This window comes from Cucurbitaria berberidis (assembly GCF_010015615.1).
Source record: "Cucurbitaria berberidis CBS 394.84 unplaced genomic scaffold K460scaffold_2, whole genome shotgun sequence".
Lineage (NCBI taxonomy): Eukaryota > Fungi > Ascomycota > Dothideomycetes > Pleosporales > Cucurbitariaceae > Cucurbitaria > Cucurbitaria berberidis.
The window spans coordinates 2,467,047-2,487,770 of NW_024468936.1; the positions used below are offsets into that span (position 1 = coordinate 2,467,047).

Below are 20,724 nucleotides of genomic sequence, written 5' to 3' on the forward strand. Positions count from 1 at the left end.
GGGAACGACGAATGGGAGCTCCTTTTACAGAGCCGCGCTTTCTGTTGGTGGCGGCGGATGCGACACACGACGTAGAGCGCTTTTACGCTTGACGTAATATTATCGAGTGAGTTAAAACCATTGCCTAGATGAGCGCGCAAGCAGATGTACATAGGAGTCAGAAGAAGACGGTAGGCCTCCAGGGACAGACAGCTCTTGATCACAAGGGTGAGGTGGGATGAGTGGCGCGGAACGTATCCGCGGCGCGTCGGATGTCTGCCTCGCTACCGTACCTATCTAGCTCCCCAACACTCGACATTGTTATTGCATCTCTATCACTATTTTCCTATAGATCTGTTTCTGCCACATATACTTGAAAGCTTTGTGACTATGTAAGCCCCGCCCAGGACGGCTTGTGTGGATAACCCTCGGTCGATTTCTGGCTATAGCTTATCCTTCGGAGAATCAATGTAATCACAAACATCTCCGCACTCAAAGTACTTTCACAGAACCAGCGATAGCTCAACTAGGGCGTAGGCGCTTTGAAAATCCTCTTAGGCAGCATAGATAAGGGGATCAAGCCGCACACATAAATCACCTGGGCCTCGGTGCAGAAAATGCACAGCACTCTGCCACTCATAGTATTCGTGGTGTTGCACAAAGTTCATGCAGGAGAGCACGGTCTGCCATAGGCCAACAGGCGTCTATGGGAAGTGGGCGTGACGCCCGTCTAGCTCCAAGTTACCCTCGATACTCGATACTAACCAAGGGTCCTAATGAATTCTTTGACGCACAGCTGTTATGCCGATCCAAAACGCAACTGTTGACCCCAGTCCAGGACACTCTATACGAAATCCGCTGTCGAAGACGCCTTTATTTCTTGCTGCTAGGGTGCAGCTGCGCAGGGTTGCACGCGTAATAGGCGTCGCGCGGGCTAAGTAGAGGCTTGCAGGTCCCAGCCTGGTCATAGGTAGACATACTTTACATATGATTGTGTCTACCGTTTGCATACCCGCCCAGCAATCATGTGTCCTGTAGTAGAGGATGATGAGCAGCACTATCGCTACTTGAAGGAATCGACCAGAGACTACTCTATTACTATAACATGTATGTTAATAACCGCGTGAAGCACTTAAGTCCAGTTAAGCAACGTCTGTTACTACTTAAAAAGTGTTTGAATTAACTTTGGTTCTCCTTTCAGTTTGGTCTGCCTAAGATACTGGCTTTCTGGTCGGAATGCTATTTGCCAAGAGGTGAAAGCGGCGCCCGACACTGAACCGTGTGAATTTCGATCTTATGCGTTCCAAAAGCCGTCTCTGCTTCTCAGTGCGCCCAGCTGCAATCCAAGTAAATAGATGCCATCGCATGCGCGCAAACATATTCCAATCCTGAGGAATGTGAAAATTGTGCATAGCCGCGTACTCAAAGTAAGGAGGGTAGAAACCTGCGTAATCCCAATCAATTAACCAAAGTTGACCTGAATGATCAAGAAGAATGTTTCGAGGAGCAAGATCATGGTGAGTAAAAACAAATGTCCTGGCCGCTGGAGGCGTGTATACCTTTGAATACACCAAACAGTGGGGCGCATTCTTTATTTCTTGTCGAATAGAGATGAAGTTGGCCCAGAATTTAATAAAGGAAGTGATATCATCTGGACTTGACCTTGCCGGCACGCCGTAGCGGTCGTCAAGCCAAAATGACCTGCACTCGCCAGTTGCAAGAGATCCTGCAGTAGACGAGCTCACTGATCTTAAAAGGCTGATTGCATGACGAAGCTGCACAGCCAGCTTTATAGATGCAAACCAGCCTAATTTCGCCCATGCTTCCTCTAACGTGGTTCCTTCAATGCACTCCATAATGCAAAATGCTCCATCATTGGATTTAATCGTGCGTTTAATGTCAGGAACGCGAACGCCCAGCTGACGAGCTACTTCCACGGCTCTAACCGAATCTTCCAACGCTTCGGGCACATAGGTTTTGGCTAAGTACCTGGTAGATAACAGGGATATTGCAGAGAAGGGCGTGAGGCGCGGGGACTTGTCGATATGGCAGACTAATTCGGCGTCGGAATAGCACTCGAGGAGATCGTTCTGGAAAGAATGCATGATATCACGCGAGAGACCTATTTGAGTGGGCGATGGAAGACCAGCAAGAACGGGCATGGTGTGAAGTGTAGGGGACGGGTGTAGTAGGCGCAATCCAGAAAGAACCGATGCTAGCAAAGGCGGGCATGGTAGGCGAAGCGCAGAGAGAAGGGAGGCCGGTAGTCAGTAGAAGCCCAGAGAGGCCCACTGTCTCTGAGATTCGAAGGTGTCGTACTTCAGGAAGAGAGTTCTTTGATGTTTGACCGTGTGGATTCGAGCTAGGTAGATATGATCGGGTAGGAGGGTTGATGGAACGCTAGCGCTTTTGAGGTGAGGGGATGTAGACGTGAAAGAATCTGTTTCTTTTCGTCCAAGTAGCGGCGGCCTTGGTGGCACAGGCCAACTGTCGCCCTGCGCTGCTCCGCCGAACCAAGCACGTGCCAAGCTCCCCGACTAAAAACTCCTGTAGCCTTCTTTCCCCGCAACCCCCTCCCCTCACATCACACTTTGCCGCGCTCACGCTCCGCCTCTTACCAGCACTTTGCCAGCAATAGGCTTTCTTCAGCGTCACCTTATCAATCCCACTGCCCACTCCCGCGTGCTTGCGCCTACATACCCAGAAACCACTGTCGGTAGCGCCTTATAAAGTTGGCACTCTCGTACCGTGCACCACAATATAAACGTGCAACTAGTTCGGAAACACTAACGCTGATAGATTCACTTAACTGTATAGCGCTAAAGCATGTAAGGGATCTTTCTTGTCTTCTTGGGTATATTCTTAGCCAGCTCGCGTGAGCCACTATGAAGAGTTAGAGGAGGTATAAACCTAAACATATAACAGAGGTTATGTATGTGTATAGGATGAAGCCAGTGGTGAGTAGAAGCGGAAATCCAAGTAGTCATCAAGTGTGCTTTACTACGCTACTATGTAAAGCTTATGATACGCTTATCTCGTGCGGCTTACAAACTGTCTCTCCTCAACGCAGCAACAGTCGCTGCCTCTACCTCCTTCTCGTCCTCCGCTGCGCTCGAACCATCATCTGACAATGCTCTGCGTTCGTCAACTGGCCGCTCCGGGACAAGGAAGGTTGCTGCCAATGTAGACGGAATGGTGATGGAAAACATGACAAACGCGACAATGAGATTGATCATGGGTCTGATTTTCGCAGCTCCGATCCCGAATGCAAGGCATGAGCCGATAGATTCGAAGGAGCGTAGGAGACCGACGGCAAGAGTGAGAGTCTCGATGTCGTCGAAGAAGGTGCCGAGAATCCAGTATACGAACATGTAATGAGATTCATTCATGAATCTAGAAAGCATTAGTTGCGGTACGTGCATGGCAACAAGTGAACTTACCTGAATAATACGTTCACTGCAAAGCCGCGACCGAAGCCCGGGAGGTCCCAGTCAAGTGTAACTTTTGGTACTGCCTCTTCGTATAGCTTCTCGTTTGCCACCTGCCAGCCAAACAGTGCCAGCATGAGTACTGAGAATAGAATCCAAGTAAACTTTGCCAGCGTCGGTCGACTGCAGAACTTCGTATCGTAGAACCAGCCCCAGAGGATATTTGCAGCCGTAGCCGCAATTCCAGAAGTCAAGGCTCCCAATGTCCTCGCGCGGACAGAGAAGTACTTCGTCAGGTAGATGCCTTGATAGGTTCCATTCCAATTGAAGCCGATCATGACTGGGATGAGTAGGTAGAAGCGCTTATCGCGGAGTAAGTCCCACCATCTCCGAACCTCCTTCATGACCGCTTTGTTCTTCGTGGGGTCTGGCACTTTCTGGCCATCTGGACGGATAACCTTTTGCGGGGGAGAGATCAGCAGGGCCAGCGGGAGGCCAAGACATTGAAGGGCGATCAGGACGATGTAGGTCGTGTATCCGACCTTGCCTCTTTTCCCACTCTTGTGGTTCAAAGACAGCTGGATGGAAGAGCCGATCAGCTGGCCTAGTTCTCGGAGGCCGAGCCAGATACCAGTGAACTTGCCGCGATTGTGAACGTCGGCATAGCCAAGCGCGATAGCACCTTCAGATGCCCACAAGGCGGAAGCAGCGATACCGCATGTTGCACCGCCAAATAGAACAAACCACTCGGTTCCATAGCGGTTGTTGACTATAGCAAGTTAGCATCCCATACTCAATCGAAATACGCATGTTACGTACCGTAAAGTGACGCAGAGTACGGTGCATATCCCAGCGTTCCGAAGATGAGCACATTCTTTAGGCCGAATTTGTTGGCGAGAATCGCGAAGATTGAACAACCGAAAACCATGATGCCAAAGGTAAGAGAGTTGGCCCCGTTGACGAGGTAGGGTTCCTGCTGCCCGCCTGCACCGACATCTGTAATCATTAGACGGGGAAATAGTTCAGCGAAGAAGTCTAGTGCATACTGTTGAGCGCGTTCCAAATACCAGGCTGAGTGAAAGATATCAACCCTACGATGATAACGTTAAACAGAGGGCTTCTGTACCATCTCGTGAAGCGCGAGACAGGCTTTGTAGGGCCATCTCCTGCTTGCTCGACCTCCAGCTCAGGTTGCTTGGAGGACATGTTGAAGATCACCAGGGCTCGAAACTTGAGCACGTTGATAGTTGTAAGAGGGTCCTATCTTTAAGATCATTCTTTATTTGAGGCGGTAGAAATCATCCGACGATAACCCATTGCAACATTTGAGGGCAGGGTAGAAGGCCCGAGTTGTCAAGACGATGTGATTGGATAGATGTACATCAACTGCCTAGACGGGTTAGATGTGCATGTCGTTATACCAAGCTTCGATGAGACCATCCTAAGCGAGAAAAAATTAGACCTGGGCAACAAGTATTTGAACACCGTTCCAACCTAGCACAGCTACACATCGAGAATTGGTTCCTTGCCAAGATCAGAGTTTCGTCTTGGGAAGTAAGCTCGAGCGCATGGCTTGCATGAGTCTAGAAAAGTCTTCGATGATGAAAAGCTCTGGCGGGCTGGGCTTGAGATAGATCTAGTAAATAGTAACGCCATAGCTGTTAGCGACTTCAAAAACTTTCATAGGCGTCTCGGTACCAGTTATTTCCTACTTTGAGGTGACGCGATGTGACATGCACACATGGTGTTGACTCAACGGCACGCCTGAGTAGACAAACAGCTTGAGACGACTCGAGGTCCTGAAGCGAAGTGATTGGCAGTTCAGACATGTGCGATTCAAAATAAATAAATCTTTCTACATAGCAGAATACATATTGGGTGTTTGGGAAGAAGTACAAGCTTTTGGTGAAGTCCGAGATGTGGACGACGAAGGTGATCTTAGTCAGCGCTTGGCGCTGCAAGACGCGTCGCGTTCCCGCTCAACTGCTCATGTGAAATCCGTCTCTTGTCACGACGGGCTCGGATGCCCACCTTCAAACTGCTCTACTCGGGAATGACATGACCTTTGGCGTCGACCCCGGCCTTCCAGCGATATGTGGAGGCAACGTGTTCGTCTAATGGTCCTCTCTGACCCTTCTTCGCGTAGAAGTTCTCCCGATAGGTTCCGCCTGGAACGGCGTAGTCATCCCAGAACAAGCCTCGCGACTTCAGCTCTGGGAGTAACAGGTCGACGACATCCTTGAACGATTGTGGAAAGAGCGCATATGCCTGTCCCTCCGTTAGTTCATACTCAGCATCCGCTCTTGGAAGCGACTCACTATGTTGAAACCGTCGACATCTGCCTCATCAATCCAGGTTTGAAATCCGTCGACTACTTGAGCGGCGGTACCAACAAAAATTGGCCCATTTCCTCCAATGCTAACGTGCTCAGCGACCGTGTGCTTTGTCCACTTGGACGTTCCAGGGGAGAAGCGCGCGTATCCCTCTACAGTGGATCGAACGGCATTGCTCTCTACTTGCCGTAGCTCTTCATCGTCTCCGTACTTTGCGAGATCGATCCCCGTCCATCCGCAAAACAAGGCCAGAGCACCCTCAGTCGACGCGTACTTGCGGTAATCAGCCAGCTTAGCCTGTGCCTCCTCTTCTGTTCGTCCAATGATAGGGGTTACGAGAGCGAGAACCTTGATGTTCTTCGCGTCTCTGCAGAATTGCGAAGTCGCCAATTCCCTGATCTCCGCTATGCTCTTCGCACATACAGCGGGCGCATGCGCGGATACGAAGATAGCTTCCGCGTTTTGCGCGGCGAACACCTTCCCCGATTTTGAAGTGCCGGCCTGGAGTATCAATGGTGTACGCTGTGGGCTTGGCTGACAGATGTGTGGTCCTGGTACCGTGAAATATTTGCCGTCATGGTTGATCTCTCGAACCCGATCAGGTACCGTATACACACCCTTCTCTCTGTCCAACACGACTGCATCATCTCTCCAAGAAGACTCAAGAAGCTTATACATAACCTTCACATACTCCTCAGCCTGTGCATATCGCTCATCGTGCTTTTTCCCTGTCAGTCTTGGTCGTTATTGAAGTGAGAAGGCCTTACCGGAAGCTGCTCCTTCATTCCCATATTTTTAGCTGCAGAGTCGAGGTAGCTTGTCACAATCTGGACATGTTAACTGTTGCGCACACATTGCGGCTTGGGCGAACTCACGTTCCAGCCAAGTCTTAACCAAACGTTAGTTCTCAGTCGAAACAATGGACACGGCCTCCTTACCTTCCTTTCGACAGATGGTCGACAGTTGAAAGCCTTCGAGCGAGATGATATGGCTGCTCGTATGTGGTTGACACGGTTATACCAAAGCCGATGCTCTTCGTGGCCGCAGCCATTGCAGAGACAATTGCCAAGGGCTCATTCACCGGCCATTGTGCGCCCGAAATCTTCGCAGCATCGAGGTTCCCGTTGTAAACATCGTAACCTCCGAGGACATCAGCTACAAAGATACCATGGATCTTGGCTCCCTCAAGAAGCGTGGCGAGCTCAACCCAATGGTCGATATCGTTGAACTCGTGTGAATGATCGTCAGGATGCCTCCACAATCCTGGCGACTGATGGCCGCTGCCTGTTGATATCTCGCAGGTTAGCATCTCTTAGAACTCGGAAATAAGAAGCTTATCGCCAGCGCCAGCATGCACAGGGCTCGACTTGCATGACGCCTTCTAGTCACATGACTTACACATTTCAACGAACGCATTAATGATTAACTTTTTTCCAGACGCCCTGGTTCCGTTTCTTGAGGCTCTCGTGGCGTGCTCGCCCTGGCGCTTTCTTTTCGCCATTATCCAGAGTATTGAGGAGTGAACGTTGTAGACCGATGTCGCTTAGGGATTGGTTTTGTTCCATCGTGCGGATGGTGTGCTTACGACCTCTATATACGCAATCGCTTATCGGTAAGATAGAACACAACCCCCCATCGGTGATACTACCCTGCATCTCACACTATCCACTTTCTCTCCGACATAGGCCCAGCTACTCACCCACGTTTTACCGCTTACCGACAGAACTTCCCCACTCCCACGCCATCTCACTCCACAATGCCGACAAGATGGTGCCTCCACAGGCTTGGCCCTTGCACAGCATATGCATGCACCTGCAACGCATACGCATGTCTGGACTGCGAAGCGGAATGTCATCCTCGGGACTTCGGAACATCCTGTCCTGGCAAAACGGTGGTCCACTCACGTGCATGTCATCATACCGTCGACGATCCTAACACCTCTTGTTCCACGGCCACATTCGCCTTCAACTCCAGTGACTGAACAGCACAAGCAGGCGACCTCTACATCATGTCATCACGAAAGTTACGAACGAGAAGCATAACAACATCGCCGTCAAGTGCATCCCCACGTGCAAAGAGAAGAAAGACCCAATTACAAATCGAGTTTCAGCGGAGCACAGAAAGAACGCCCCTTCCAGAAAATCAGTCAGCATTGCTATTACATGCAATCCGTCAACCGTACGGTATATCAACAGAACACGAAGTCCCGGAGATACAACACGACCATGAACTACTGGTCAAGGTCAACGCTGCAGGGCTAAATCCAATTGACTGGAAAGCACCGTGAGTACTTACATCCATTTTTCCTTTTGACAACCCTAATTATGAGTTCTCTCGCTCTCATAGCCCCCAAACCCTGTCTAGAGGCTTCCTTGCTCACACATGCCTAGTGACTACAATTTTGGCATCCCAAGTCTACCATATGTATCTGGGCGCGAACTGGTAGGTACTGTTGTCAAAGCCACCAAAACGCCCAACTCCCGCATACGCGAAGGCGATATCGTCGTCGTGCCATCAACCGACTACCGCGATCTTCGTAAAGCTGCATTCCAAGAATATAGCATCGCGTCGTCATTCAATGCTATTCGACTACCTCGGCACATCTCAATCAACTCTGGCAGCATACTAGGGGTGGCCTTCATATCAGCAGCGCTAGCACTAGGCATATGCATGGGTGTCAATTTTGAGTCCATCGAGGATGGCCCAGACCTACTGGATATTGTGCGAAACATTGATCCTGAAAGTCTTCCCGCAGATATCCGTGAGGAGTGTCTGAGCGGTATCGGAAAAGCCGAGAGAGCAAAATCTGGGGACTTTCTTGTCATATGGGGAGGTAGCTCGACGTGCGCACATGTTACGAAGCAAATCGCACGGCTGGCTGGATTGAAGATCATCTCGGTCGTCGACGGGGCTAAGCATGGTCTGCGAGTCTCTTCCAGTACGACAATACGCCCCGATTTGCTAATCGACTCTCATAACCCTGAGAGAGCGATTAGTATCATCAAAGCGGCAACTGGTGAGCGAGCGCGCTTCGGGTTCGATACGGAAGGCAAGGAAACAGCTGGACATCTTCTCAAATCACTCGCTACCTCCTCTCCAACAGTTTCTGCGCTTCCAGAAGGCAAGAAGCCATTCCAGCGCAAGGACTCGAAGCTCATTACACCACCAGCAACGCCTTTAGGGACTTCTTCAGAATTGCAAAACTCCCATCTGGTTGGGTTGACTGGGCTACCGAAGACCGACATACCCGAGGGTGTCGCACTTCACACTGTCCCGATCAAGCTATATCATGAGGTTGCAGAAGTGGGAGAAGCACTTAGCGCTTGGTGTGAGAAGCTGCTTGGCAAAGGGTTGTTGGTGCCACCAGATGTCGTCGGAACCGTGGCCGGACTGGAAGGCATCAACAAGGGGCTTGATCGAATGAGGAAAAGGGAGATTAGTGGAGGCCGATTGGTGGCTGTGCTGCGATGATATTGATTATTACAATTAAGGTCAAAAGTTTCACATGGGTCTGTTTTATTGCCACTTAGCATGTGTTGGAGTACAAGCATAATATTTGATGCGTTTCAAAAGCAACAAGTTTGGTGTGATTATGGTGATAGTATAAGTTTGCTCAGCATCAACGTTCAAATCTCTAGCGAACAAGTTTAACTTGAGCGAAGTAAATTTACTGTATATGTGTAACACAAATAAAACCCGCCTTGAAATTCCATCTCACGCAGTATTGCATGATAGAATACACGGCTATTCAAATCCTCCACAAAGTTTACTTGGGTCTCCCCCTGATGCTCCTACTCCGCAACCTGTTTAACCGACGACAGCCTTGCTTTCTCTGCTGTCAACATCGACCTTGATCGGCGGAGTAACAATGCCGCTATCAGTTTGTTCGATAGCTGCTTTCCTATTTCCACCGAATTCCTTGACTACCAACCACGCTGGGAAAATAGCGACAGCCCATAGCGCGAAGTTCCAATACACAGCGCCAACCTCGGCGAACACCGTGACAGACGTAATGCCATAGCTGATTGCCTGCCATGCAGATTCCGTGCCTCTCAGCAGCGCTGCGTAACGAATGACTTCAGGCTCACTGGTCGCAATATTGCTGATAATGAAGTATAGAAAGAGGTAGTTGAGCTGGAAGCCTACTGTCAGGAAGACGAAGACGCCGAAAGCTCGACCAAAACCTGGTGTTGCCCAGTCGTAGGTCGGGTCAGTATGCCGGAACTCGCTGACTAGGACGGTAGCCCAGAGCCACCAGGCGCCTTGAAGGACGGCGATGGCACCGAATGCGGTGCGGGCGCGAACATGTAACGCAATGCTGGTTCGGTCAAGATAGGCGCCTAGAAGATTGCCGCAAGTTACAGCGATGATTCCAGAAAGGAAGGAACCAAGGGCACGAGCGCGGACGGAGAACCATACTAGTGACCGAATTAATATAGGATCACTCTCTGTATGGTGTATGACTTACGGGCAAGATAGGTGTTGTACACAGCCTCTGAGAAAACCGCCTGTCCAATCCAAAGTACGATGAGTAGGAATCTCTTAGTGAAGAACAGCTTCGTAGTCTGCTTGATTTCAAACCACGGGTTCTCCAAAATCGCGAGCTCCACTTTCTTTCCGTCCTTCCTTTGCACCTTGTTTGGTTTATTCAAAAACAAACTCACTACTGGCCCTGCACACTGTAGCGCGATGAAGACCAAGTACACCGTATAGGTGACTTTTCCGGCTTTGTCACGCTTCACATTCAGCCCCAGATTGATCGCACCGCCGAGAATTTGACCAGCGAGGCGGTATGTAAGCCAGTAACCCAGGGCTTTGCCTTTGTTCCATGGTTCGGGATAGGCGATCGCAATGGCTGCTTCGGCCATCCAGAACACGCCAGCTGAGATGCCGCAGAGGGAGGAACCAAGGTATACGAACCACTCGGTGCCGAAGCGGTTGTTTGTGCTGTTGTGAAATTAGCGTTTGTCTTCTATGTAAATTTTACGACTGCAACACTTACTACAGGGCTGCTGCATACGGAGCATATCCAAGACTGTGCATTTCCGTTAGCATGCGCGCGACAAGATACAGCTGTTATAAACTCACGTTCCAAAAATGAGTGCGCCCTTGATACCGATGTAATGCACCATTACACTACTGAAGTAGCAACTGACAACCATTAAGCAGAAGGTGAGCGCGTTGCCGGCATTGACCAGAGTCGGTGACTGCGCTCCTCCGGCTCCAAGGGAGTTCATCGCGCCCCAGATTCCAGGAGCGCTGAAGTTACATAGTCCCAAGATAGTTATGTTGAAAAACGTTGAGCGGTACCATTTCACTGACAGAGTCAGCAACGCCTCGGAAGGACTGTGAAGAACTTGAGCATACCTGGGTAATCGCGCCTCTCGCTATGATGATCGCTGGCCGATTCGAGGGAGACATCTTGTTCACCCATTTTTGACGTGTTGTGACTAATGTCGATGTTTGCGCTGGCCAAAATTCGAGATGGTAGTTTTTCGAAGAGGATTCAATACATTCAAATACAGCCAACCATATCGTTAGAACGAGATTCCCTCATCGCAACCATGTACAACATCATACTCTCCCTACCGAAGCTAGCAAGTACCGCCGAATCTCAAAGGTACCTGCACAGGCAACGCGTCTGCTCCAACCATGGCCACAGAAGGCCCGGACCCCGTTCCAGCTGTCCGGTACTCGGACGTCACCTTGCACTGTACCTATTTAGACTTTCCCGAGCATTCAATTGCCATTTGAACAGCCGTTGCGGGAATTTTTCGGCACGTTGTTGAGATCGGCGTTTTGACGGGGTAGCACGCCATCTTCCTTGTACCTGACGAAGAACACCAAGTACCTGCACTAACCGCGCGGAGAATATCGCGTAAATAGAACAGCGCGAAGGAAGAATGTTGGACTAGCCATTGTTGACGAAATAGATAAGTAAATGTCGTGATATGGAAAATAGAGACGTGCGGATTAATAAGTGACACCAGAGGCAAACGGGCAATTATTTGCGAAGGGCGTGCGAGTCAATATCGCCTTGCTGAAGTTGCATATTGTCGATTCGATCTAATTCTAATATGGCACTGGGAATAGGTGTCTGACTCGTATAACCTTTTAGAGAGAAGGCGAGGGCGTGCAATATGCTATGCTGAAAATCGAAAACGAACAAGAGAGTTGTTCAAGCCGACTTCTTTGTTGAGCCAGGTAGGTCCCACCAGCTCTCGTGAACATCTCTTAGGTCGCCCTCTTTCCCTGGAGCTTTCAGATATGAGACAATATCAGCGTCGTCCTCCGTCTCGGCCTGTGTGTAGCCATTGCCAAAGTACGCAAATCTATTGATCTTGTTCTCGCGTTCGTATTCCCAGTCTTCCCACCGCGGTTCACGCCTGACGATGGTGATGTGTGCAGCCGAGCCGGGCCATAGACCATTGATACGCTGTCCGGGAGTGCCGCCATTGTTCCAAGAAGAGCAATTGTCTGTCAACACAGTGTTGGGAAAGAAAGCATCACAGTAGTCGACAAAGTCATCTGCTGCTTCTTTGGAGGGCGCAATGGATTTGATGCCTTGTGAGGATGCTTTTCGGAAGACTTTGGCGAAGTACGTGACTGCTGTTTCCACAGCTTGAGGTACTGTTCCCGCGGAGCCAGTAGCAGCTGGACCAGCCAGGAAAAATAGATTGGGGAAGCCTGGAGTAGCAAGGCCCATGTAGGTGTAAGGAAAGCCAAATTTTCCTTCCGGCTTCCAGGCCTTGTTCAGGTCAACTCCTCGTGCCTTGATCGAGAAGGGTGGAACCAGATTAGTATTTGCACCTGTAGCACAGAATATAGCATCGAAATCGTAGGTTTTTCCATCGACCGTCTCAATTCCGGTTGAAGTGAAGCGTTTTATCGGTGTTTTGACCAGGTCGACGTTGTCTTCAGTAAGGGCTTCCAAGTATCCGGGTCCTGGTGTCAAACGTCGGCAATTTGGTGCAAAGTCTGGAATGAGTCCGTCTAGAAGTTCTGGCTTCTTTGCTGCCCGCTTCTTCATGACATCAATGAACTGCTCTCGCATGCCCACATTCTCCGGCGAACCTCGAATCACAGAACGGAATCTCCGCCAATAACTTTCTTCGAGATCTTTACGGAAAGCTAGATAAGTCTCTGGATCCTCGAAGGATTTCCGCTGTTCGTCAGGGTATGGCTGTGGCTCAAAGGTCCGCTCGTCACCTGCCCAAGAGGTCGCAATCCAAGTTGGATTCCGTACAAATTGAGTAACATGCTTTGAGACGCGCTGCAGATTGGGTACTATTTGGATGCCACTTGCTCCATTGCCAATGACTGCCACCCTCTTGTCTGTGGGGTCATAAGAAGGATCCCAATTTGACGTGTGTCTTAAGAACCCTTTGTACTCATCGAGACCAGGGTAGTCAGGCAGCTTCCATGCATTGAACCGGCCAATTGCGGTTATGATGAAATCGAAAGACTCGGTGGATGTCTTGTCATTCTCGAGGTCCTGAACTTTCAAGCGCCACTGTGATTGCGCATCGTTCCACTCGGCTTCATCCACGCGATGTCGCAGCTTGAGATATCTGTACACATCATGCTTTTTTGCGCGCGATTGCCAGTACTCGCGAATCTCTGCGCCCTTGGCAAAGATCTCAGACCACTGGGTATTGGGCGAGAAAGTACTCTGGTAAACGTGTGCTGGGATGTCGCAACGTACGCCAGGGTACACGTTCTCGAGCCATGTACCGCTCTACACAAGAGTCAGAGGAGTCAAGGTGGGATTTTCAAAACACTTACCACGTCGCTGTTTTTCTCAAAAATTGTCAGCTTGATGCCGGGCACTTTTGCTGGGAGCAAGATGCCAGCATTAATTCCCGCAAGGCCAGCGCCGATTACCGCTACTTTCAGCTCTCGCACATGGTCGAGACAACGATTGGGATCGAGTTTGAATTTCGATACCGGGTAGTTGACGGGTGTCGAAGAAGGTGTATTGATCTGCTCCGTCTCTTTCGCAGGTGCGAGATGGTCGGTTAGCTGTGCGACGCGTCGTGTGGAGGTTGATGTTTGTGCCTCAGTCGTCGTCTTGTCAACGGCAGGAATAACCGAGTTTGGCGCCATACTCGTTCCAGTACGACTTGGGTTGTCGAGATTTTGTCGCAGAAAATCACACCCTTAGGCAACGCTTGTATTACAACACATGCATTTACCGCCATGAAAGCTTTTAAAGCCTAGAAACGAGCCAGGCCGCTATGCGCGTAGACCGACACTCCACCCAGGCTCATTGCCTTCGTTATCGTCCCGCTATCGGTTTCGTGTTCCGGCTCCCAAGCTATGCGCAATCACGTCTTCACCCCACCAATTGACGGTATACGCCATGTGCTAATCATCCTTGGCTGTCGTGATTGCTTCCCTGTAGCAGCTCACAACCGTGTGAAGCCGATACCCGATCCAGAACGCAGAGGGCGTCGTGCAACCTTAAGCCACCACCTCTAAATGCAAGAGATGGATTGTGCAATATGGCCGAGCTGAGGCCGGCGGCCTTGGAATAATAGTTCAACTATACATAAAGCTCACCCAATATGATATCTAGAGGGTATCCGCCAGCAGTTCGTCGACTTGTACAATATGTCTTCACCGATCAAACCCCGCAAGTGGTATCAGATTCGCTGGTTTCAGGATTATGATACGCCCGAGGAGCGCAAATTAATCATCAAGTTAGACCTTCTTATTGTCCCATACGTGTTTCTTGCGTATTGGGTCAAGGTGAGCTTTCTATGTACGGGCTGCAGGTGGGACGTGTTCTGACTTCATACTTCAACGTCGCAGTACATCGACCAGGCCAATATCAGTAAGCTGAGCCACAAATTTCATTTGAATAGGCATCACTAACGCTTTTGCAGATAATGCGTACGTTGCTGGTCTCAAAGAGGACTTGGGATTCAAGGGGAATGAGCTCGTACGACTGCAAACGCTGTACATCCTAGGCGCAGTCCTGGGGCAGCTGCCTTTCATGTATCTTTTTACAAAGATCCCCATGTACTACCTAATACCATTCCTAGATATTGGATGGGGCATTTTCACTTTGCTCCAATATCGCGTTCAGTCCTTCGCGGAGCTGGCCGCGTATCGATTCTTAGTCGGATGGTTCGAGGCCGCCTTCTTCCCTGCCATACATTACATTTTCGGTACGCCATTTAATCAGATTGGAGATTATGCGCTGAATATAGTTAGGCTCCTGGTATAGAGGCGACGAGATTGGACGCCGAGGCGGCTTCTTCTATGTTGGCCTGACTTTGGGAACCCTCACCGCGGCTCTGATCCAATCCGCGGCATCATCGCAGTTAGGTAAGTGTCCGTACACAAGCTATATGTGATATATACACTGACTCTATGTACTAGACGGCGTGCATGGACTTGCCGGCTGGCGATGGATGTACATCATCTGTGCTATCATTACGATCCCAGTGGGTATTCTTGGCTTCTTCGTTCTTCCTGGAACCCCAGACAAACCGAACAAATGGCTCTTAAAGGATCACGATGTAAAACTTGCGAAGGAGCGTCTCCTGCGTGCAGGCCATAAAGTGGAAGGTAGCGTCACGATCCAGACATTTATCAAAGTTGCAAAGTCTCCTCGCGTCTGGGCATTGCTCCTCCTCGACATATTCTTCTGGAATGGATCTATCAACACATCGACCGGTGGCTACCTACTGTGGCTGAAGAGCCTCAAGCGCTACTCTCCAGCCCGCATCAACCGGCTCGGTGCAATTTCACCTGCAATTGGCATCTTCTATACCCTCGCAATCTGCTTCACATCAGATCTGATATTAGGGCCTGCTTGGGCTATCACGGTGTCACATGTTTGGAACGCCATCGGTTTGATCATACTCAGCATCTGGACTGTCCCCGAATCCGCACTGTGGTTTGCTTTTATGACGACCTACTCTGCCGTAGCCATGTCGAGCGTCCTCTATGGATGGATTAACAGTCAGCTCAGTTATTCGCCTGCTGAGCGATCAGTTGCCCTGGTTTTTGCCAATACATTGGCACAATCGACAACCGCCTGGACACCACTTCTCGTCTTCAAGACTATTGAAGCACCAAGGTTCCATAAGGGTTATCCGTTCGTGCTCGCAAACTCGGTTTGCCTGATCGTACTGGCGCACATCATCAACTTCTATGTGAAGAAGCGGAAGAGGTAAGAATTTGCATCGGATCATAGAATATCATTGCTGACTGTATGCAGCAAAACTACTTCACAATCCGATGACGAGAGTGGGGCGTCGATTCAAGAAACAACCTACCAGGTTCCTCAGAAGACTATTCCTGCTGCTGATGGCCCAGCTTGAACACAGTCTCCAGAGATGATATACTTGCTTGTTCCGCATCCGCGTGAAGCCAGGCTCTTATCATGACACAAAACGACTACTCGTAAATAGAACAGACAACGAACTATCATAATGAATCATTTCATCTCATGACAGATTTCCTTGTTCCAATTTGATTATGAACCCTTCTTATTTTCATAATGCGGCGAATACCATCAAGCTCGGAGAAGCGCGGTCGAACCGAGGACTACAATGAGCACCTACAGAAAAGCACGCAATTTATGATGTATGTTTCAATGCATATGCTATTATAATTAAACATTCATGCAGCCACAGCTACCCCACATCAAGCAAGCGACTTCGGTAACCGTTATCGCATATGTCGTAATGAAACCCCCGCATCACGAATACGCTCAACGAATAACCTCGCAGCCCGCATTACCAAAGCAAGCAGGATAGTAGCACTACGCCTCCCGAACAATATCCGGTCGCATAGCAGGCACGTGAAGTTCTGAATCGTTCAAAATCAACCCAATCGTTGAACAATGAGCGTGTTATCTACAATCAACACGTTAGTTTACATTTACACTCACGCGTGATCATGGCGGAAGCTACCACGAACGGTACCAACGGTACCGCCAACACCAATGGCAACAGCGCAGCACCCAAAAGGAAGATTCTCATCAATGCATTTGATATGAGTACAGTTGGCCATCTGAGTCCTGGACAATGGAAGAATCCCAAAGATCGGTCTGCTACCAAGCGTAAGCTGGGCTACTGGATTGACCTGGCAAAGTTACTTGAGCGCGGTGGCATCAACGCATTGTTTCTTGCCGATACTTATGGCGGGTACGATACGTACGAGGGCAGTTTGGATAACTGTATAAGGCGGGCTGCGCAATGGCCCATGACCGATCCTACTATTGTACGTTCATCATTCCTCTAGATTTAGTCGTGGTAGAAAAGAGTTGGAACTGACTATGGGTAGCCAATTTCAGCGATGGCAGCTGTAACAAAGCACCTTTCCTTCGCCATCACAGCATCTACATCCTTTGAGCCTCCGTTTCTACTAGCGAAGCGCTTCAGTACTCTAGACCATTTGACCGGTGGGCGTTTTGGCTGGAACATCGTCACGAGCTGGAAGAAGGCGGCGTTCAAAGCCATTGGACTAGACACGCCAATTGAGCATGACGAGCGATACACACAAGCAGATGAGTATCTGCGCGTTCTGTATAAGTAAACCTCCCCGTTCCTCCACATCGCCCTTCTGAATACGGCCTAACCAAATTTTAGACTGTGGGAAGGCTCATGGGCCGACGACGCCATCACGCAGAACGCGGAAAAAGACGAGTATATTGATCCGGATAAGATCCGCACCATCAAACATAATGGGAAGTTTTTCCACTTGGAGTCCCGCCACATCGTTGATCCTTCTCCCCAACGAACGCCCTTCCTCTTCCAAGCTGGTACCTCCTCTGCCGGCTCAGAATTCGCCGCCACTCACGCTGAGGCTATATTCGTCTCGTCGCACTCGCCCGTCGTGCTGAAGCCCAAGGTCGCGAAGATCCGCCAACTAGCCGCTGAGAAAGGGAGGGATCCGCAGTCCATCAAGTTCTTTGCTACATTCACGCCGATTCTAGGGCGCACAGATGAGGAGGCACAGCAAAAATACGAAGAACTGAAAAGTTATGCGAGTGAGATTGGTGGATTGGTCCTGGTTAGTGGGTGGTCAGGTATTGATCTGAGCAAGTATCCGCCTGATCAGGTGTTGACCGCGGATGATGCGACGGAAGACCATCGCGTGCGGAGCTTGCTAGACGCATTTACGGTCACTTCGCCTGATGTGCCAGAATGGACACCACGCGTGATTGCGGAGAGAGCGTCGATTGGTGGTTTGGGTCCTGTTGGTGTGGGAACTCCAGCTAAGGTCGCGGATCAGCTTGAAGAATGGATCAGCGAGGCAGATGTCGACGGATTCAATATCGGGTATGTTACTACGCCAGGAAGCTTTGAAGACGTGGTGGACTTGCTGGTGCCAGAGTTGAGGAGGAGGGGTATATATGCAGAGATCCCGGAAGAGGCGAAAGATGAGGAGTGGACGGCACGAGAGAAGGTTTATGGGAAGGGGCAGGCGAAGTTGAGGGATGATCATGCTGGCGCGCGGTATAGGTATGATGTTTATGACGAGAGAGAAGAAGAGAAGACCTCAAATGGTGCGGCGAGTGCAGAAGACGAGAGGCCAAGCAAGAAACAAAAGAGATAGTGTCGTAACTGATATTGGCATACTGGATAAAGTCCGAAGTTCCGCATCAGATAATCCGCCCGGGGTGTTTGTCGACAATTTGTGCATACCTCGCGTCCGATCTTGTTCTTTACTTTCACAGCTTCATCTCTTCCCACTCTTCTCCTTGCGGAAACCCTAGATGAAATCTCCCGCACTTTGCAAAGCTTAGCACCGCTTCCTCGTCCATTTGAAATTCCGTCACCTCTCCCCCAATTTCTTCACTCGCGTCCAAGAAATGCGCATGGATACGCTCTCCACTGATAAGTTTCATCCACGCCGGAACTACGAAGCCAAAAATGGTGCCATCAATCTTACTCCGGGGCGCACCGTCCGCGAAATCGATCGAGGCGAATCTACCCGCGATTTTGAAAGGCATCAGCGTGTTGAGACACTTGGCCGGGCCGAGCTCAGATGACGAAATGAGTTCATCAAAAGACTCTAGTGTTAACGAGCGTACTTTCAGATGAAAGTTTGGTTGATAGATGGTAACCATGGCGAATGGCAGACGTGCGTCCATGGGCGCGGCTCTTACTCTGCCATTCTTCGAGATCGTAAGTGCTTGCCCATCTTTCAACATCATGAGGCTGCCGTCTTCGTAGACACCGATTCCATCCGTGCCATGGGTTGTGAGATCCGCCGTTCGTGGCTGTCCCGTGTTGAAGCCAGCATTGAGAGCAGTATAGATGGAGAACTGGAAGATGTCGTTTGGAATAGAGCCGACCATTTTGACTGAAAAATTACTGAATATGGGTTGCGGTTAACGTCCTCGGGGTTATAGATGGTTACACCTCGAAAACCTGAAAACGATCGCCTGATCAAGCTCGGAAGAGGAGAGCCGATCAAAGCCTATCAACGCGTCTTACTCTTCAAGCTGGCCCAGTTCTTTGCGCTTCCTTGTTCTTGGCTATAGCCCAAATATGAGTCAAAGACTGCAATCGTTAAGACGACCGGATGCACATGATACAACCTAGAGCATGTAGGCTTGCACCAAGACGGTATGGCCGGCAATCGTCACTAGTTCAAGTGTAAAAGCCTACGTAATATTGAAGGCATGGGACTTCGGGGCACGATAATAGCTTTGTGGGAGCTTGCTTCACAGAAGTTGTTGATTGATGATGCTGTCTGATGACGATGTTTGCAAGTGAGGAGCAGCGAAACACCGCAGGCGGATTCTCGCTTACATAACGTCGTCTTGGCGCCGAAGCTCAACATCCTCAGCATCAAACCGCACCAAGACCCTCCTCAGCCATTGCGCAGCCCGTCTGCACACACAGCCCGCCAAAATGCTCCCATTTACCTTCCGCGCCATCCGCTCCCGCAGCGCTGCCCCCCTGCTCCGCGCAACCTACGCCTCGTCCCCAACAAGCTCAAACCAGGTTCCCGCCAACGACCCAGTCAAGCGCGATGCGAAGCCAAATGTCTCCGAGACCAATGCCCTGCCCACCTCCTCAGGAGGCTCGTTCGATAAAGTCTTGCAAGAAGATGTTGCGCCAGCGGAGAAAATGAGGACGCAACAGGCGCCCAACTACAAGGGCATCTGGAGTCGGAGCCAGCAGCCGAGGGAGGTTGCGATGAGTGGCCCGCGATTCGAGCAGAGCATCATGGAAGATCAGGTACGTTATCTTGGTGAATGCTTTGGGGTTACGTCTGAGGGTTCAAAGCCGTGATTGAATTGCAATTGGTGTTGTTGCGGAGTAGCGATGAGGATTGGAGAATTTGGGGGACAGCCAGCATCATGCATTTGCTAATGAACACGTCTAGCCTCGACCCTACGCTGCTATCGAGCTCATCCATAAGCAACCCGTTCGCTGGGTACACGACAGAATGGTATCGTGCGACGGTGGAGGTGGTCCCCTCGGACACCCCAGGATCTTTATCAACGTGGATAAGCCACAGATTTGCGCGTGCACATACTGCGGTCTACCATTCGTACGTTCATCCTAAACACCAAGGTCTTAGAGTACAGCTTTGGTAGCTACTGGAACGGCAGGGATCATGCTGATAACGAACAGGCTAATGAGCACCACCGAGCGCACCTCGAGTCCCTTCCCGAGTCGGAACTGTCATACCCACTTGGCCCACGAGGTGATGTAGCTGAGGTTTCAGAATCACAAAGGGTTACGGATGAGCCATTTGGACAGCGGTAGAGAGCTTGTATCCTGAATGCGGGATAGTGATTGTATATATGTATTGCAAAGGATGAATCAATTTCAAATGCTTGATATGAATCCCATGGATTCCAATCTCTGACCGCAGTAAAGAATATCTAGTTGCTAAGAGACTGTCCGTTTTGAACTACATGGAGGAAGATAATCGTAGGCTTGCAACTGTTCGAATCGATTGGCTTGACTATCGGGAGGAAGATGCCCTATAGTCTGGGAACCCAC

General features: G+C 50.1%; 11 protein-coding genes across 11 annotated transcripts; 4 read left to right on the forward strand and 7 right to left on the reverse strand.

Annotated features, from left to right (window-relative positions):
- Positions 1-834: 834 nt before the first annotated feature.
- On the reverse strand, positions 835-2,399 carry K460DRAFT_363851 (kinase-like protein). Its single transcript, XM_040932900.1, has one exon. It carries the CDS (start codon positions 2,139-2,141, stop codon positions 1,191-1,193), a length of 951 nt encoding a protein of 316 aa, XP_040790388.1. The 5' UTR covers positions 2,142-2,399; the 3' UTR covers positions 835-1,190.
- A 167-nt stretch (positions 2,400-2,566) lies between these two features.
- On the reverse strand, positions 2,567-2,997 carry K460DRAFT_363852 (uncharacterized protein). The gene is made up of 2 exons (XM_040932901.1): positions 2,779-2,997; positions 2,567-2,722 (listed from the first exon to the last, which is right to left on the reverse strand). Exon 1 carries the CDS (start codon positions 2,964-2,966, stop codon positions 2,799-2,801), a length of 168 nt encoding a protein of 55 aa, XP_040790389.1. The 5' UTR covers positions 2,967-2,997; the 3' UTR covers positions 2,567-2,722; positions 2,779-2,798.
- K460DRAFT_307424 (MFS general substrate transporter) lies at positions 2,643-5,023 on the reverse strand. Its single transcript, XM_040930068.1, has 4 exons — positions 4,454-5,023; positions 4,227-4,403; positions 3,420-4,176; positions 2,643-3,372 (listed from the first exon to the last, which is right to left on the reverse strand). Exons 1-4 carry the CDS (start codon positions 4,611-4,613, stop codon positions 3,024-3,026), a joined length of 1,443 nt encoding a protein of 480 aa, XP_040790390.1. The 5' UTR covers positions 4,614-5,023; the 3' UTR covers positions 2,643-3,023.
- K460DRAFT_307427 (dibenzothiophene desulfurization enzyme A) lies at positions 5,024-7,287 on the reverse strand. The gene is made up of 6 exons (XM_040930069.1): positions 7,139-7,287; positions 6,679-7,024; positions 6,616-6,628; positions 6,508-6,567; positions 5,726-6,460; positions 5,024-5,675 (listed from the first exon to the last, which is right to left on the reverse strand). The coding sequence occupies exons 1-6, from the start codon at positions 7,239-7,241 to the stop codon at positions 5,451-5,453; spliced, it is 1,482 nt and encodes a 493-aa protein (XP_040790391.1). The 5' UTR covers positions 7,242-7,287; the 3' UTR covers positions 5,024-5,450.
- Positions 7,288-7,421: 134 nt separating this feature from the next.
- K460DRAFT_414492 (GroES-like protein) lies at positions 7,422-9,388 on the forward strand. Its single transcript, XM_040937675.1, has 2 exons — positions 7,422-8,023; positions 8,131-9,388. The coding sequence occupies exons 1-2, from the start codon at positions 7,749-7,751 to the stop codon at positions 9,209-9,211; spliced, it is 1,356 nt and encodes a 451-aa protein (XP_040790392.1). The 5' UTR covers positions 7,422-7,748; the 3' UTR covers positions 9,212-9,388.
- Positions 9,389-9,547: 159 nt separating this feature from the next.
- Positions 9,548-11,174, reverse strand: K460DRAFT_352905 (uncharacterized protein; the record flags this gene model as incomplete). The annotated part of the gene is made up of 5 exons (XM_040931684.1): positions 9,548-10,158; positions 10,209-10,687; positions 10,743-10,775; positions 10,829-11,057; positions 11,108-11,174. The coding sequence occupies 5 exons, from the start codon at positions 11,172-11,174 to the stop codon at positions 9,548-9,550; spliced, it is 1,419 nt and encodes a 472-aa protein (XP_040790393.1).
- Positions 11,175-11,755: 581 nt separating this feature from the next.
- K460DRAFT_384114 (FAD/NAD(P)-binding domain-containing protein) lies at positions 11,756-13,846 on the reverse strand (the record flags this gene model as incomplete). Its single annotated transcript, XM_040935483.1, has 2 exons — positions 11,756-13,478; positions 13,526-13,846. The coding sequence occupies 2 exons, from the start codon at positions 13,844-13,846 to the stop codon at positions 11,919-11,921; spliced, it is 1,881 nt and encodes a 626-aa protein (XP_040790394.1). The 3' UTR covers positions 11,756-11,918.
- A 507-nt stretch (positions 13,847-14,353) lies between these two features.
- K460DRAFT_307434 (MFS general substrate transporter) lies at positions 14,354-16,200 on the forward strand (the record flags this gene model as incomplete). Its single annotated transcript, XM_040930070.1, has 6 exons — positions 14,354-14,491; positions 14,555-14,576; positions 14,629-14,913; positions 14,960-15,073; positions 15,128-15,923; positions 15,972-16,200. 6 exons carry the CDS (start codon positions 14,354-14,356, stop codon positions 16,072-16,074), a joined length of 1,458 nt encoding a protein of 485 aa, XP_040790395.1. The 3' UTR covers positions 16,075-16,200.
- Positions 16,201-16,351: 151 nt separating this feature from the next.
- Positions 16,352-18,316, forward strand: K460DRAFT_393076 (nitrilotriacetate monooxygenase component A; the record flags this gene model as incomplete). Its single annotated transcript, XM_040935924.1, has 3 exons — positions 16,352-16,978; positions 17,042-17,289; positions 17,347-18,316. Exons 1-3 carry the CDS (start codon positions 16,655-16,657, stop codon positions 18,314-18,316), a joined length of 1,542 nt encoding a protein of 513 aa, XP_040790396.1. The 5' UTR covers positions 16,352-16,654.
- A 115-nt stretch (positions 18,317-18,431) lies between these two features.
- Positions 18,432-19,061, reverse strand: K460DRAFT_280877 (alpha-acetolactate decarboxylase; the record flags this gene model as incomplete). The annotated part of the gene is made up of 1 exon (XM_040928442.1): positions 18,432-19,061. The coding sequence occupies one exon, from the start codon at positions 19,059-19,061 to the stop codon at positions 18,432-18,434; it is 630 nt and encodes a 209-aa protein (XP_040790397.1).
- A 532-nt stretch (positions 19,062-19,593) lies between these two features.
- K460DRAFT_363859 (NADH-ubiquinone oxidoreductase) lies at positions 19,594-20,694 on the forward strand. The gene is made up of 3 exons (XM_040932902.1): positions 19,594-19,950; positions 20,099-20,266; positions 20,350-20,694. Exons 1-3 carry the CDS (start codon positions 19,621-19,623, stop codon positions 20,482-20,484), a joined length of 633 nt encoding a protein of 210 aa, XP_040790398.1. The 5' UTR covers positions 19,594-19,620; the 3' UTR covers positions 20,485-20,694.
- Positions 20,695-20,724: the final 30 nt, after the last annotated feature.

Bases quoted from the DNA above. Each gene is read 5' to 3' on its own strand.
- K460DRAFT_363852 (XM_040932901.1), bottom strand. From the start codon at position 2,966: ATGACTACTTGGATTTCCGCTTCTACTCACCACTGGCTTCATCCTATA.
- K460DRAFT_363851 (XM_040932900.1), bottom strand. From the start codon at position 2,141: ATGCCCGTTCTTGCTGGTCTTCCATCGCCCACTCAAATAGGTCTCTCG.
- K460DRAFT_307427 (XM_040930069.1), bottom strand. From the start codon at position 7,241: ATGGCGAAAAGAAAGCGCCAGGGCGAGCACGCCACGAGAGCCTCAAGA. The intron at 6,461-6,507 runs GTAAGGCCTTCT...ACAGGGAAAAAG, and splicing joins GAATGAAGGAGCAGCTTCCG to CACGATGAGCGATATGCACA. The intron at 5,676-5,725 runs GTGAGTCGCTTC...ACGGAGGGACAG, and splicing joins ATGTCGACGGTTTCAACATA to GCATATGCGCTCTTTCCACA.
- K460DRAFT_307424 (XM_040930068.1), bottom strand. From the start codon at position 4,613: ATGTCCTCCAAGCAACCTGAGCTGGAGGTCGAGCAAGCAGGAGATGGC. The intron at 4,404-4,453 runs GTATGCACTAGA...TAATGATTACAG, and splicing joins TATTTGGAACGCGCTCAACA to ATGTCGGTGCAGGCGGGCAG. The intron at 4,177-4,226 runs GTACGTAACATG...AACTTGCTATAG, and splicing joins GTACTCTGCGTCACTTTACG to TCAACAACCGCTATGGAACC.
- K460DRAFT_363859 (XM_040932902.1), top strand. From the start codon at position 19,621: ATGCTCCCATTTACCTTCCGCGCCATCCGCTCCCGCAGCGCTGCCCCC. The intron at 19,951-20,098 runs GTACGTTATCTT...GAACACGTCTAG, and splicing joins AGAGCATCATGGAAGATCAG to CCTCGACCCTACGCTGCTAT. The intron at 20,267-20,349 runs GTACGTTCATCC...GATAACGAACAG, and splicing joins CATACTGCGGTCTACCATTC to GCTAATGAGCACCACCGAGC.
- K460DRAFT_414492 (XM_040937675.1), top strand. From the start codon at position 7,749: ATGTCATCACGAAAGTTACGAACGAGAAGCATAACAACATCGCCGTCA. The intron at 8,024-8,130 runs GTGAGTACTTAC...ACACATGCCTAG, and splicing joins CCAATTGACTGGAAAGCACC to TGACTACAATTTTGGCATCC.